The sequence below is a fragment of the Camelina sativa genome, chromosome 8, assembly GCF_030686135.1.
Source record: "Camelina sativa cultivar CO46 ecotype springtype chromosome 8, ASM3068613v1".
Taxonomy (NCBI): Eukaryota; Viridiplantae; Streptophyta; class Magnoliopsida; order Brassicales; family Brassicaceae; genus Camelina; species Camelina sativa.
The window spans coordinates 3,003,380-3,018,394 of record NC_141887.1 but is presented as its reverse complement, the minus strand read 5'-3'; the positions used below and the strand labels follow the sequence as shown (position 1 = coordinate 3,018,394).

Sequence of the window (15,015 nt, the reverse complement as noted above, 5' to 3'; positions counted from 1 at the left end):
AGTTGATAAGAGATGTTTATTTGAAATAGGCTTCTTCAATCTTTCTGAGGAATTCCCATCGAGTGTGAAGAGCACGTTCTTGTTGGAATAGGGCAGGAGAAGGTGTGGCCATCGCTTGTACCTGCACATTGTTTAATAAAAGGTTAGCCTCTCGCACTCGAGTCTGAATATCCGAAAAATTATCTCTGGAAAGTGTTTTAATATCTCGCTTTATTGTTTTCTGTTTAGCACTCAAAAAAGCTAAACTTGTTTCCAAGGGATGTAAAGTTCCAGCCAAGATCCATGCAGTCTCAATCGTTTGGAGGAATTGGGGATGAGAGGTTAGGAAGTTAAAGAATTTGAAAGGTTTGGTGCCAGCACACAGGAGGGAGGTTTCCAGGTTGAGAAGACAAGGCGAATGATCAGAAACTTCAGAAGCCAGGAAGGAAGCCACATTATTGGGGTATAAAGCTAGCCAGTGGTTGTTAACTAGCAGTCGATCTAGTTTTTTTGCTATAGGGTTTGAGGGATTTTTATTGGACCAGGTGAAGAAGGGACCTTGATGACGGAGATCAAACAGCTCCATTTGCAGGAGGCAATCGCGAAGTTCTATCATACGCGAGGACCAGTGATCAACATTCGGGTTTGAGTGCTCAGCTGGATGGATGATTTGGTTGAAATCCCCTCCAAGAAGCCAAGGTTGTGAATCCAACTGGAGTCTTTGTTGAAGGTTAATCAACTCACACCAGAGGTCAGTTCGTTCGTCTCCTAAGTTAGGAGCATATAGAGCTGTGAAGATAAATCTATGCCCTCCCTGAATTGTGACTTCAGTGGTTATCATATGCCTCGATTGATGAAGAACCGTAATATTGACAGGAGATTTCCACACGATGATTACTCTACCATCCGGATCAGAAGCATGGTTAGAGACAAATTGCCAAACAGGACATGTAAGGTTCATAACTCTGTTCAAATTTGGTTCCTTGATATGGGTTTCTAAGATAGCACCAAAAAGAGGCTTATGGGTTGCAAGCCAGTTAGAAAAAGGTCGATGTTTATCCAGATCATTTAGACCTCGGATGTTCCAAAAAAATGGTTGTATATACATGGTTTAGGGTTAGGGGTGGATTTAGGAGCGGTGAGGAGACACCACAGATAGAGAAGGGGTAATTTTTGCAGGTTCCAGCGGGGGTGAGGAAACAATGGAAGGGTTAGGGGAGGGGGTGGGATGCGGATTAGATGAAGTTGTGGAGGAAGGTGGAGGGGGTGGGTTTATATGGTAGACTGGTTCAGCAAGGACTTCAAAAGGGTTGGAGACAGTTGCCTTTGACAGAGGCAAGGGTGTGGTGGAAATATCCATTGGTGCAGGAGAAGAGTTTTTAGAAGGCTGGATTGAGGCAGTTTTTGATGGAGTGACATTGTTGTTGTGGTTTGTCAGGGCTGAGGGAGTCTTTGCAGGGTCACTAGAACAACCCGCCATATCAACCGCCGCAGGAGCAGTAGTAGTGGGAGAAGTAACCGCATGTTCTTTACCCTTTACAGAAGGATCATTACTTCTTCTATTTGACGCTGGTTTTGGATTTTGTGCAGGAGTCCAGGTTGGGGCAACACTAGGGCAGTAACGAACAACATGTCCGATCCCCTTACAATGAGAGCATGTGGGAGGGATCCAAGGGTATTCGACTGCAATGGTGATGACTTCACCATTTGATCGTTCAATTTCAACCGAAGAAGGTAATGGTTGATTTAGATTCCTTTCCACCTTAACATGTGCTTCAGAGATACTGACCAAGTTGCGTGTGAATTCATCCATTTCTTTTGGTTCACCAACCAGGCCTGCCACTAGACTTATCCCTTTTTGGTGCATTAGGTTGAAGGGCATGCCTTTAAGATGTGCCCAAATGGGGATAGCATCCAAGTCAGTTTTTGCACCACCAGTAGAGTCCCACTGAGCAACAAGGAACATACATTCTCCTATATACCATAGCTTCTTCTCGAGGACCTTGGTTCGAATATACTCATTTGGTAGCCTTACTAGTATGGAGTTATTGGCGTGATTCAAATGCACCTCAAGCCGTTGTCCGCGTCCCCACATGTGACTGAGGACGCTCTAGATATGCTTGTAAGTTGGAAGTCTTCCTTTAAACCTACCTATGATAAAGTCTTTATGAATTTGTGCTCCTTCTTCGAACACTGAGTCTGGGATGACAATTCTAGGTTTTCCTTCAGAGGAGTAAGTAGGAGGAGCAAGTCGCTGAAGCGATCTGTCGGAGACCTGTTTAAGCTTCTGGGCCATCGTTACAGGCTCTGGGAGGGCAGTAGAAGGAGGATGAAGATGAGTTGGAGCAGAAAAAGGTTGTAGTGGAGGTTTTAGATGAGTTGGGGCAGAAGAAAGGGGAGGGTTCTGTAGTTGAGCTTTAGGAGAGGGTTCAGGAGAGGAGTCAGGAGAGGGTTCTGGCGAGGGTTATGTTTGCGAAGGGAGGGTGGGGATAATCGAGTGTGGACTTGGGAGCAAGGGTGGGAGGGAAGTAGGGGAACAGTTAGTTTGGATAGTAACTGAATCAGCTTGGGGAGATCCAGATCCAGTTCCGGAGGTGCTCACTGAAGAAGGTTCGAAAGCTTGGTGAGGCTTCATGGAGATTGGAGAGGCTGTTAGTGATTTTTCTTGACCAATTACTCGTCGAGTAACCTTTGGCAGAGGTCGTGGTAATAGGCCATCAGTTTGAGCTGCAACCTTGAAAGGTATTGTAGCACTGTTACTAGATCTAGAGTTGAGTTTCAAAGTTTGATTGTAAATGTTAAGGAGGGCTTGAGCCTGGGGGTTCACCACCACAGGAGTTGATTTATGTTGGACAGGGAGCGCTAGGACCACTCTCTCAGGCTCAATGCAAGCAGTTTGAGGAGAGTATTGGAGGGGGGATTGAGAAGAGGGGGAAATAGAATTTGGGGAAAGGGGAGGAAAGTCAGACAAAGAAGGAAAATGATTGGAGTCAGGAGGGTAGAAGGGAAAAGGAGGGGGACGATTGGGACTGGCTTCAGCCATAGCTGAATCAGGGTGTTGGCTGGAATTTCGATCCACGGGGAACCAAGTTAGTTCCAAAAAATCAAGTGTTGTAACTAGACATGAAATTATAGGAAAGTTCGCAACGGCTGTGTAGAGAGAAAGAGTCAATAAAAATGATTTGGGGTGTTTAGGTTTGTGGTGGGCAAAATGATAAAATAGGTTAGCCATGCATCATGCAATGCCCATGAGGAGGAGACACGCATTTGCTTCGTCCTAAAGTTTGTCTTTCCTTTCTTTTTGTCAGATGATCATCTTTAGGGTATATCCTAGTTTGCCATTTAAATTCTTGTAGTATAAATATATACTCCTCCACTACGATAGTTTTCGTGTGTACTCAGGTCTTTTTTAAGGGTCGTTAAAATGATTTGGAATAAAGAAAAGAAAAAACCCTTCTAGACATTTTACAAAATATACCCAAAAAAGCTAATGTTATAAATGGGCCTTAATACGCTTGATGGAAACAATCAACAACAACACCCCGGCTGGCTCTAAGCCCGTTTTGGTTTGGTAAGCCACTAAGCCTTGTCGAGGTTTTACATTTTCTCTACAAAAGCGCGTAAACCACACGGCGCGAGTCATGGTTAAATAGTTGACATTTGCCACTTGCTTGTGAAAGGGACAAACCACACGGCGCGAGTCATGGTTAAGTCAAGTGGAACATAGTGCAAAGGACATTTCTCAGATCTGACTTTTCCCAAAGGTTATATATAAAAGTTTGTGTACCCTTCCTTGCCAACGAGAAGATTCAATCATTTCAACGCAACACACCATTGAAAGATAGATGCGATCAAATCTAATAATCGGGTCACTTGAGTTTGTGATAATATTTACAAAGGAGAAAGAAATAATGATAAGATAAGATAAGTTGTGGTGGTTCCTATTAGACTAAGGAAAATAGGATTAAATAATTCCAATAATTAGGGAATTGTTTTATTCAGAGCAATAAATCCATCTCGTCCTTACTGACCCAATCGTACTGGTTTACTCCGGTTACGTTCTCACCAGTGAGACATAAGTAAAAAACATGTTTGCGTTCAAATGATTTGACTCTTTCATACGAAACAACTAGGGGATCAGATTACAGTTGTGACAACCGGGTTGTCCATTCTTAATTTCACAGACAGAACATTAATTGTTTTTGTTCTCAAAATTACAGCATTGCTTAATTATTTTACACTGGTACTTGTCTTTTAACTCACGTTTATTTATTTTGTCGAGATTATGGTTGCCACTGCACTAATATAGTAATATGTATAGTTAAGACTTTGATTCTTTCTCACTTCAAACGCATTTCTATAGTGGTTACTGTTAGAGATTGATGAGAGTCTAGGATGGAAGAATTGTATATTGACTCTCATAAGAATATGGTTACAATGTACAAGCATATATATAGGAATAACATTTAACCTACTTTCCTAACTAGTGAGATCATATAGAATATTTACAAATCATTGATATGATTATGATAGATTTACATATCTTCTAGATATCTTCTTATACGCCCCCTCAATCTCAAGGTAGTGAAATGTGGAACTAATGGCTTGAGATTGATCTTAGTAGAATGGTAGAGCTCGTGCTTGAACAACACCATCCAATCTTGCTTTCGACATCTTGGTGGTGACGAAGTTAGATCCTGTATAGATCGGGTGATGGTTGTAAGCTGACGTGATTTTGTTTGATTTTTTTTTAGTGAATTGAAAAAATAACAAATAAAATTTTGATGAAGTATCGATGGCTTGAAAACTGGAAAATAAGATGGTTTTTTAAAAAAATAAAAAAATAATTTAAAGAAGTACTATGGTTTGATTCAAAGGCTCATAAGAAGCTTGAATGAGAAAAACATTTTTTTTTTAGAATAAAAAGATGAAGCACTTAGTTTAGAGTGAGAGATCAATGATGATAGATCTGAACACAAAAAAAAAAAAAAAACTTGATAGCTTAAAAAAAAAAAAAAACTTGATAGCTTAGATTCAGAGGTTCATGATGAACTTGAATTGCAGAAGCACTTGGCTGAGGCTCATAAGAAGCTTGAATGAAAGATAAAAAGAAGAAGCATTTGACTTAGATTTAGAGATCATAGATCTGAACAAAGAGAAGTTCATGATGAACTTGAATGTAGAAACACTTTGCTTAATAACATAAAATAAAAATAAAACAGTTTGATCGTTAGATCTAAACTTGATACCATGTTAGAGATTGATGAGAGTCTACGAATGGAAGAATTATATATTGATTCTCATAAAAATATGGTTACAATGTACAAGCATATATATAGGAATAACATTTAACCTACTTTCCTAACTAGTGAGATTATATAGCATATTTACAAATCATTGATATGATTATGATAGATTTACATATCTTCTAGATATTCTCTTATACTTACTACTATTTGTTTTCAGTTCAAACGCGTTAATTTGTGTATCTACCTTCAAATAAAACATGCTTCGCGCGGTTTATTTTTTAGCGCACCTAGCATTGCATTGTACGTTTTAAAGTTGTACTTGTATAAATGTATGATAAAATTTAACATATTATATGATGTATTTGCAGCTAGTATATATTTAACAGAATGAAAGTTAAAAGATGACTATAGATAGATGCGTGATCGAATACTAATGTAATGTAGATTGTCAAGGCGGTATCCGATACCGATTCAATTAGGCGTATGTATATGTAGCCAGTTGTAACATGTGTAAAAGTATCACATGCAAGTTATGAATAAAAAAATAGTTAGACTGATTAAAGTTATAAACATTGTTTGGTCCTTTTCTCATCTTGTTGTTCCCACTAGCTATCATAATGTTCTAGATCTGGTCCACATAATTCCGTAAACGACGACGAATCGAAATAGAAACAAAACCTCTAAAAAAAAACTAAAGACAAATTACTTGATTAAACAAAAAAAGAGAATCTATGTATAGTCAGTCACTTATCGACAGAACAAGAAATACCCCAATCTCAAAATTCTATCTCACTCCCACTTCTTCATTCCGAGGAGAATAGTTAAATTTTCTTTTCCCGGCCAGAGAATAATTGAGGTTGCAGCTGCAACTTTTAGAGAAAAAAAGCTTGAAGCATATAATGGTGTGAAGAGAAGATCAGTATATATATAAATAAGCATGGAGACTATGATGTGGTGGAGAAAAATGAGTAGTCTACTTCTAGTTCCTATATTCAAGTGTTTGGTGGCTATGTGTTTGGTCATCTCACTGTTAGTTTTCGTAGAGAGTTTATATATGAACATTGTAGTATTTTACGTTAAGTTGTTTAAACGCAAACCCGAGAAGATCTACAAATGGGAGGCAATGCAAGAGGACATGGAGCTCGGAGATCAAAACTATCCCATGGTTCTTGTCCAAATCCCAATGTACAACGAACGAGAGGTACGTATTTACTTATAGTTTTATGAATTTGTATTCAGTTATTTATAATCTTAGATAGTGATGCAGCTTTTAAGTAACCTTTAACTCCCACAGGTGTTTCAGTTATCCATTGGTGCTGCTTGCGGACTCATATGGCCATTGGATCGACTAATCATTCAAGTTTTAGACGATTCCACTGATCCCACTATCATGGTACATTTATATTCATTGTTCTAAACACATGCTATTAATTAATTAATTACTAGTGAGAGTTTTTATTATTTTAACTTTTAAGAAAAAAATCAAAAATTCCAAATAAGCTAGATTTATTAAAACAATTAAAATGTTGTGTTTTTTCTTATAACCACAATGATATCTATCGTTTACTGTGTTACTAATTGCAGGAAATGGTGAACATAGAGTGTGGGAAATGGGCAAGAAAAGGCATTAACATAAAATGTGAGAGGAGAGACAATAGAAATGGCTATAAAGCTGGAGCTCTTAAACAAGGCATGAGGCATAGCTACGTCAAACAATGCGCTTACATTGCCATCTTCGATGCTGATTTCCAGCCAGAGCCCGACTACCTCCACCGCAGTATCCCATTTCTCATCCACAATCCCGAGCTTGCTCTTGTTCAAGCCCGATGGAAATTTGGTATATGATTACTTGCAGTTTATACAAACAAAAAAATTTCCATTCATTGTCATATTTGAGGATCATATATGCGTTTACTGACCATATATAGTCATATATATGATTAAAGAAGCTATTCATTGGTGCAGTGAACGCAAAGAAGTGCTTGATGACTAGGATGCAGGAGATGTCTCTCAATTACCATTTCACGGCAGAGCAAGAATCGGGATCCACTAGACATGCCTTCTTTGGCTTCAATGGTAAATCCTTGTCAACATTTATTAAAAAAAAACTTCATATTTCTTAGATCCTCTCCAATTTTTTTATTCTTTCTAACTTACACTCTTTTTTTTACTAACAATTGCTAGCAAAAAAAACAAGCCACATTTGTTTCTACCCAAAACCAATTGACAATAATATGCACAAATATTGAAAATATACACATTTAAATTGATCTCGTAATTTTTGCAAAATCTCTGAATATATATAGTTTTGTTTCTTACACTGTTACATCAATATAATTTTTACAGGTACTGCGGGTGTATGGAGAATGGCCGCAATGGAAGAAGCAGGAGGTTGGAAAGACCGAACCACCGTCGAAGACATGGACTTGGCCGTACGTGTCGGTCTACACGGCTGGAGATTTGTTTTCGTCAACGACGTTGCGGTATTTTCAATTCTTTTGGACTATCTGTAATATAAAAGAAGAAAAAAAAACAAATTTAACCTCGTATAAAACCAGTCCAAATCTTAATTAATATTCGTCACATACTCACACATGTGTTGTTGCTGTGCACCCACTTTATGCACTGTTGCAGCACATGATTTAATTCCCACAGGAATAATGGAATAATATAAAGAATTATGTATTAACGTGTGGATATCAAATAACTTAGCTTTAAATCGTTTATATATATATATATATATATGAAAATATATGATTGCGATTGTAGGTGAAAAGTGAGCTACCAAGCCAATTTAAGGCTTTCAGATTCCAACAACATCGATGGTCATGCGGTCCAGCTAATCTTTTCAGAAAAATGGCTATGGAAATTATTAGCAATAAGGTACTGTTTTATTCTATCTGACCCAAAATAAAAAGAAAGATACAACTATAGTATTATTCTCCAACTTTTAATTTGATTCACTCCAAGGCAGTGAGGTACACACACGTGCCACCAATTTTTTTTTTTTTTTTTCCATTATGAGAGAGACAAATTAAACATCCAACGTGAGTGCATGCATGCCAATTTTAATTACGTTTCTTTTATGGTTTTAATCTTAATATCTTTTTTAAAAAGTTTGGTATTAATGAACTTGATTTGGTAATCTTGAACAGAGAGTGACGATTTGGAAGAAACTGTATGTGATCTACAGCTTCTTTTTCGTAAGGAAGATCATAGTCCATTTCTTCACCTTCTTCTTCTATTGTCTCATTCTTCCTACGAGCGTTTTCTTTCCCGAAGTCAACATTCCGACTTGGTCAACTATGTATTTTCCTTTTATGATCACTCTCTTCAATGCCATTGCCACTCCAAGGTTAGTAATTATTGGTTTCTAGCTAGCTATAACCACACATTTAACTGGCCACTTGTTCAATTAATATATAGCCCGCACATTAATTTATGAACTATGTTGGTATGCATGTAGATCATTCTACCTCGTGATATTTTGGGTTTTGTTCGAGAATGTTATGGCCATGCATCGAACCAAAGGCACTTTCATTGGTTTACTTGAAGGAGGGAGAGTGAACGAATGGGTTGTCACTGAGAAATTAGGAGATGCTCTTGAGACTAAGTTACTTCCGCAAATAAGAAAACCTCGCAATGGGGTTCTCGACAGGTGATTAATCAATTCTAAAGATTTGTCCTTCTTCTTCATTTGTATCATCTTCAAAATTGGTCAGCACTTCTTTTTTTTTGGATGCAGGATAAACTCAAAGGAGATGATGGTGGGGATATACATTTTGTGTTGTGCCTCCTATAACCTTGTCTTTGGGAAGACATTGTTATATATCTATCTTTACATGCAGGCTCTTGCATTTATTATTTCTGGATTTGGTTTTGTAGGAACTAATTAAATCTCTTATTTAGATATTTTGATTTTCTAAGATTATGTAGTTAGTATTAAAATCTTCTATTTTCTTTTTCAAAGTCAGGATAGGTTAGATTTCGTTATAGAATTATCCATTTATCAATGAAGAAAATAATGTGTCTGTTTTTTCATGTAAAGTATATCATAATACTATATCTTGATTTTTTTTTGTACAATGCAATGTTATGTTAGTCCCTAGGTTTTACATAGTGTGCCGTAGATTATGTAGAGTGTAATTTTTTTATAATGAACTTTAGATTTATCAGTTTCCTCCACTTCTATCATGTCCATTAACATTGTTCACTGATTTGGAAAAAATATGAAAAATAGTAAAAAGAAAAAAATGAAGACCGACAAGAATATTATTTTCGACAGCAAAAAGGACATTAGTCACATTACATGATATATATACACGGTAATCACAATGAAGGAAAAAAGAATATGTGATACACAGAGATAGTCAAGCTAAAATATATCTGCATTGGTAAACTTTTGTTCAGCTCATCCTTGCAATTCATTTTGCATCAACCTAACTCAGAAGCAGAGTCTTGAAGGTTTACCAAACTCACCTTCAAAGCTTCTATTGCTCTCTCTCTTTGGTAAGCGAAGAACTTCAGTGACTGCCAAAAAAGAAAAGATCAATTCAAATGGGATTCACAACATTCTCTCAATTTTTCAAAAAGAAAGGAAAATTCTATCATCATTTCACTTACGCCGAGCCGCTGCATCGCAACAGATCTTTGTAACGCTTTTCTTTTCGTCAAAAGATTCTGTGCCATTAGTTTTGATGAAGGACGTTTGTAGTTCTTGCCACGGTATATGAGTATCGCGTGTCCTTCCTTAAGTTTTTCAACTGAGATAAGTACTCCATTGCTCTCTGCTTCAAGGGCTTTCGCTGTGTAAACAACTCTCGAGAATATCTTCTGCATCGTGATCACTTTCGCAACTTCCCTGTGCTTCCAATGCTGATGCAGACCTTCCATTACACCATGAAATATTCCTCTTCTACCTACAAATGAAACAAATACCAAATTTGTGTAAATCAATCTCATAACCATCGGATTAGGATTAAGAAGAAGCCAAGAATATAGATCAAACGGCTCCTACCGAGAACCAAGCTGCTGTTCATCTTCAGCCCTACTCTTCTCAAGCATTCTCTTTCTTCGTTAGTGAATAGTTCGATGTCATCCTCTCGCTCAGATGGTTTCCATAACGAATTCAGTCTGAACAACTCCATTGTTGCTTTCTCTATCTTTGATTTTAACTGCAGAAAGAAGGAGCAACCCATAGAACTTCTATTAATAAGTGAAATTTAGAATGATGCAACTTTTTTGGAAGCTAAAAAGGCTTACGATGGAAAGCTTGTGTTCTTGGCTTTTGAGTTCCTTTTCTAGCCTTGCTTTCTCAGCCTCAGTCTCTAGGTTTCTCGTCTCCATTTCACCAAATTTTCTTTGAAGTTCTTGAAACTCTAATAAAGTTCCAGTTTTGCTTGTTTCCTCCAACTGCTTACCATTTGTTACCACCTCCACGATTTCAATCTCGCTCTCGCGTTTAGTTTCTTCAAAATGTTGGTAGCTTCTGAGTAATCTCTCTCTGTCATCAACCAAATCGGCAACTTCTCCAGTGAGGAAGTCTTTGCCTCTGAAAAGTATTATTAAGTATCTGTTTCGTAGTATCAAAACTCCTCCAGTGAGATGCTGAAAAATTGATAGATCCAAATTTTTTTGCATCAGCCACAATGATTGGAATCTATTCAGAAACTGGCCCAGAGGAAGAAAAAAAAGATAAGAAATTACCTTCAATTTATCTGCCATTTCCTCATTGTTTGTATTGAGAGCTCCCCATTTGATTGCAATCTTTGCAATAATACTTCTCTCCCATAGTTTCACAATAGCGGAAGCTAAACCTTGTAACCCATGGTTCCTTCCTTCACAAATTAAGAAGAAGAAAATAGACTGCTGAAAACTCGATGGAGAAAACCGTAAGCAAATGCAAAGAGAACAGCACTTAGTAAATACCAATGCAAAGAGAATGAGAATAAGTAGTATACGCAAATGAAACGAACAAAGACAGAGACCTTAAACATGAAATGTTGCAAATTCTGGCAAGCAAGAGATCCATTTCTTGATCTTATCTCTTCTCAAATTATTGATCTAGTCAAGAACTTGTTCATCTTTTGTTAAAAAGAATATCTATTTTGACCAAATTCCCTCATTCTTATATGATTTCTTCAGGACACATATGAACAATTCTCCCTGAAGCTTAACTTCATTGTGCACAAACAAAGCGAAGAAGAGAGCTTAAGTAGCGTGGGCAAATTACCAAGGACGAAATGAAACGGTAAAGCTTGAGCAATGTTTCTCAAGTAGGTGAGCTCTTCATCGCTTAGCTTAGCTCTAGTGTTTGGTGGACAACGTCTAGATGGAGTTGTATATCCATTAACCACTTCAGGAAGCAAGTCAGCATCAACAGGAAACGGTCTTCTCATCCACCAATCCATATATCGAGGCCCTAAACCATCCAACAACCTATCAGCTTCTCTCTCGTACAATGATGAGCTAATCTCATCTCGTCCTGAATCGGTTTTCTCTGATGAAGAACTCGGTCCTCCTCGATAAACAACGAGAAACTCCTTCTTGCTTAACACAACCAAGCCTCCAGTCTTCATCTATTCTTGAAAACATGACAAAATCATTTCAGAGTAACATCAAAGGATTTGAACTGATGAAAATTGAAGTAGAACCAACCAAACCTCTATGATCTCTTGAGCTCGCTCCATATTCCTACAAAGAGGAACATCAAATCTCACCATAGCAAGCTCATTCAACCTCCAGATCAATCTAATCTCATTCACAACTGTCTCAGTAACTCCTGCTTTTCTCACATTCACCCATTTTCTCATCTTCGAAGCTTCACCTCTCAGTCTACTCAACAAACCTTCGTCGAGGATAAGCTCAGCCGTAGTCTGAACTCTCTCCTTCTTCGTCCTCCGCAATACAAACCTCTCTTCTTCTCTTTCCCATGGCATTCTCCCGCCACGTCTCTTCTCATACAACTCGGTGGTTCTCTCCGCAACTCGACCTAAATACTCGAATTCACTCAAATCATCCATCTGGGTATCTTCAAAATCGCAGCTTTCATCAAGCTTCTCGACATAACGCACGATTCTCTTCATCGCTTTCCTTCCCCTGACACCACTCTCTCTACGATTCAACGCCTTGAACGTCTTCTCTTCAACTTTTCGTGGCTTGTTCCTCTTCTCAGTTTCGAGAATCTCATCGGGTCGAAGAAAGATAGGACCTTTCATCCATGGAGCAGTCGGAACCTTAATCACAGCATCAGAGGAGAGTCCTCTGTTCTTCTCCCTAAATTGATCAAATTGAGGGGTTTTAGCCGCATTCGAGGGGTTTTGATTAGGGTTTAAGGATGAGTTAGTGATCAAAGATGGAAAAGCTCGCGCCGATAGGAACAGTGAAGTTTGCATTTGAGTAAAGTCTGCAACTTTGCGGTTTCCGCATTACACTCAAAGGAGACACCAATGGCTCACAAAGCGACAAAACCCCCATGGATAAGATAAAATATTATTAATTACTGGCTAATGTAAACTTCTAAAATACAATATTAGCACATTCTTAGCTTAATACTCTCTATTTACTAATTGAAAATTAAAAAAAAAAAAAAAAATCACAATTTTGAGATAATTATGGACCAAAACCAAGAACTACAGGAGAAATTCTTAACAATGGTTCTAAAGTCTCGGCTGTAAATTTCCTCGCAAATAAAAAACACTTCGAAGTTGTAATGTTCTCTCCGCCACGGCCATGATAGACACACTCGTCCGTAAACCGGATTCGGTTAAGAAACTCATCGGTTATATCAGGCCAAATAAACCGACCAGGATGTGGACCGACTTTTGACCAATCGACCCAAGTCAAGGTCCGGTTCGAGGACATCTCTCCATGCAACATGTGAACTAGAGTTGGGATATAGTGCTCGTCCATGTAACAAGGCGGTTTACAATGCTGATCGAATATTTTGTAGTAGAACGTGTCTACGATGATGTGAAGAGCAAGTTCTCGAGTTGTTTCGAACCACTGCGATCCTTTTCGCCAATGTGTGATGTTGATTTGTGGATACATATTACGGTTGTAACGGCCTCTACCTGATTTTCTTGGGTCGTCGAACGAGCCAATGAAGCTGAGGTTTGTGCCGGTTAAGTAATCGTAGATGGTTGTGAAATTGTAGAGTGGGATGCAAGAATCGGATAAGAGGACAAATCTTTGGTTAGATTCGTCGAGAAGAGCGTTGCCTAATAGTCTTTTCTCTGCGTCTATCATTGATGATGTTCCCCAGTAAACTGGCTGTTTTGACAATTATTTTCACAAACCAACAACATCAATATCTTTTTTAAATAATATTTAAAAACATATATAAAAATTTAAGCTTTTTTGTTGGTATTTTTTTTAATTCAGGTTTCTTTATGCATCGTACGTATAGTATAAAACGTAAAAAAAGCTTCGATTCATACGACTTTTAATGTTTATATAATATCTAGAAATGTTATATTGAGATGCAAGTTAAGTCTATTCTCTCTGTATTGTTCTTAGCTAGTGAGAATAGTCTACGTTAGAATTTTCTTAACAAGATTAAGAAATGTATTTATGTTAGAATAATATCAAATGGGTTCATGCCTTCATGCCTCATGGACCATTATGCAAGGGTCGAATCAAGATTCATACACGTGCCACGTGAAAAACCAACCTGTCAAATCCAAGAGATAATATATCTATGGAGACTATAATTCCTGATTTGGATGTATACTAATCATGTAATAGGGGGTAACTAAAGATGAATAGAGTAATTAAGAAAAGAGAAAGAGGTAATTTAACTAATTGAAGCTGTTAAATCATCAACTGGCTTGGGATTCTTCTTGAATAGAAGACAGAAGTTTCTGGGAAAGAATCTTGAAAAGGTGGATTAGTATGGACATATATGGAATAAAACCCTTCATGTCCTTCAAAGAACTTCTCCCACAAGCCAGCCAATGGAAGTCTTCCACCTGTCATGAACATGAAAGCCACCTTCACCACCATCTTCCCATCATTATTATGTCTCCTCCCAAACCACGATGATGATGATAAGGATGATGGTGGTGATGATGATAATGACGCGACTTTGATGAATAGTTCTTGATCACTCATGTTGTGTTGAAGTACTCGTAGTGGCAACTCTCCTATGATGTCCATCGTTGTGGTGTGGTTGAATATTAGTAATGTAGACCATAAGGGTTGTCGTTGTGTCGTCATCGTAGACATGTGTAAGGCTTTTAGTTGGAGACAAAGGAAGAGACCAACCGAGAAACCGACTACAAAGAAGAGCGAGCTTAAGAAATAACTACCCTTTTGTAAGAGAATCGATCTCAAGGGTTTTGAGATCATTGGGTACTGTTCTTCTTCTTTCTTGCTCTTATGATCAATACTGCCCATTGTAGAGGGAGGGAGAGAAAGAAAGAAAGAGAGAGAGAGGTTGTTGTGATCGTTAAGGATTTTGCAACCAGCTGTAGTTATAAATGTGTTATTACAAGTTGTAAAGAAGAAAGAAAAAACAAGGTATTTGGAGTGTATTGGACAACGTCAAAGGAGCTCTTGCAAGTTAAATATAATAATAGGGGGTAGACTTTGGAACGAAGACTTGACCTGCTGACTTTTTAGTTTTTTTTACATTTGTTCTCAGGTCAATATATAAGTATGTAAAATACAAAACTTAGGTCTTAGATCTTAGTTCCTTTAACACGATTTGAAGAAATTTTGAACTTGCCCATAGGACGGAGTAAGAGATTGCAATCCAAGTAAGGGTACTGATTATGTTGTCAAAATA

General features: G+C 37.8%; 3 protein-coding genes and 1 non-coding gene across 6 annotated transcripts; 1 reads left to right on the top strand and 3 right to left on the bottom strand.

Moving 5' to 3' along the window:
• Window positions 1-16: 16 nt before the first annotated feature.
• LOC147939620 (uncharacterized) lies at window positions 17-940 on the bottom strand. The gene has a single exon (XM_087463067.1). It carries the CDS (start codon window positions 938-940, stop codon window positions 17-19), a length of 924 nt encoding a protein of 307 aa, XP_087319193.1.
• A 4,939-nt stretch (window positions 941-5,879) lies between these two features.
• LOC104705906 (putative glucomannan 4-beta-mannosyltransferase 11) lies at window positions 5,880-9,413 on the top strand. 2 transcript variants are annotated; one of them, XM_010422000.3, is made up of 9 exons: window positions 5,880-6,429; window positions 6,523-6,621; window positions 6,813-7,065; window positions 7,194-7,304; window positions 7,575-7,711; window positions 7,998-8,111; window positions 8,384-8,583; window positions 8,695-8,886; window positions 8,974-9,413. In XM_010422000.3, the coding sequence occupies exons 1-9, from the start codon at window positions 6,166-6,168 to the stop codon at window positions 9,122-9,124; spliced, it is 1,521 nt and encodes a 506-aa protein (XP_010420302.1). In that variant the 5' UTR covers window positions 5,880-6,165; the 3' UTR covers window positions 9,125-9,413. The 2 variants fall into 2 exon arrangements, with proteins under 2 accessions (XP_010420302.1, XP_087319720.1); XM_087463594.1 differs by lacking the exon at window positions 8,974-9,413 and having other exon boundaries at window positions 5,941-6,429; window positions 8,695-8,890.
• Window positions 9,414-9,482: 69 nt separating this feature from the next.
• LOC104705904 (chloroplastic group IIA intron splicing facilitator CRS1, chloroplastic) lies at window positions 9,483-12,938 on the bottom strand. Of its 2 annotated transcripts, none has more exons than XM_010421996.2 (7): window positions 11,891-12,938; window positions 11,461-11,806; window positions 10,935-11,065; window positions 10,491-10,835; window positions 10,246-10,402; window positions 9,852-10,147; window positions 9,483-9,758 (listed from the first exon to the last, which is right to left on the bottom strand). In XM_010421996.2, the coding sequence occupies exons 1-7, from the start codon at window positions 12,620-12,622 to the stop codon at window positions 9,663-9,665; spliced, it is 2,103 nt and encodes a 700-aa protein (XP_010420298.2). In that variant the 5' UTR covers window positions 12,623-12,938; the 3' UTR covers window positions 9,483-9,662. The 2 variants fall into 2 exon arrangements, with proteins under 2 accessions (XP_010420298.2, XP_087319719.1); XM_087463593.1 differs by having other exon boundaries at window positions 11,461-11,811; window positions 11,891-12,706.
• Window positions 12,706-14,757, bottom strand: LOC104705905 (glycosyltransferase BC10). Its single transcript, XR_015564770.1, has 2 exons — window positions 14,028-14,757; window positions 12,706-13,499 (listed from the first exon to the last, which is right to left on the bottom strand). It is a non-coding gene; the product is annotated as a glycosyltransferase BC10 (transcript).
• Window positions 14,758-15,015: the final 258 nt, after the last annotated feature.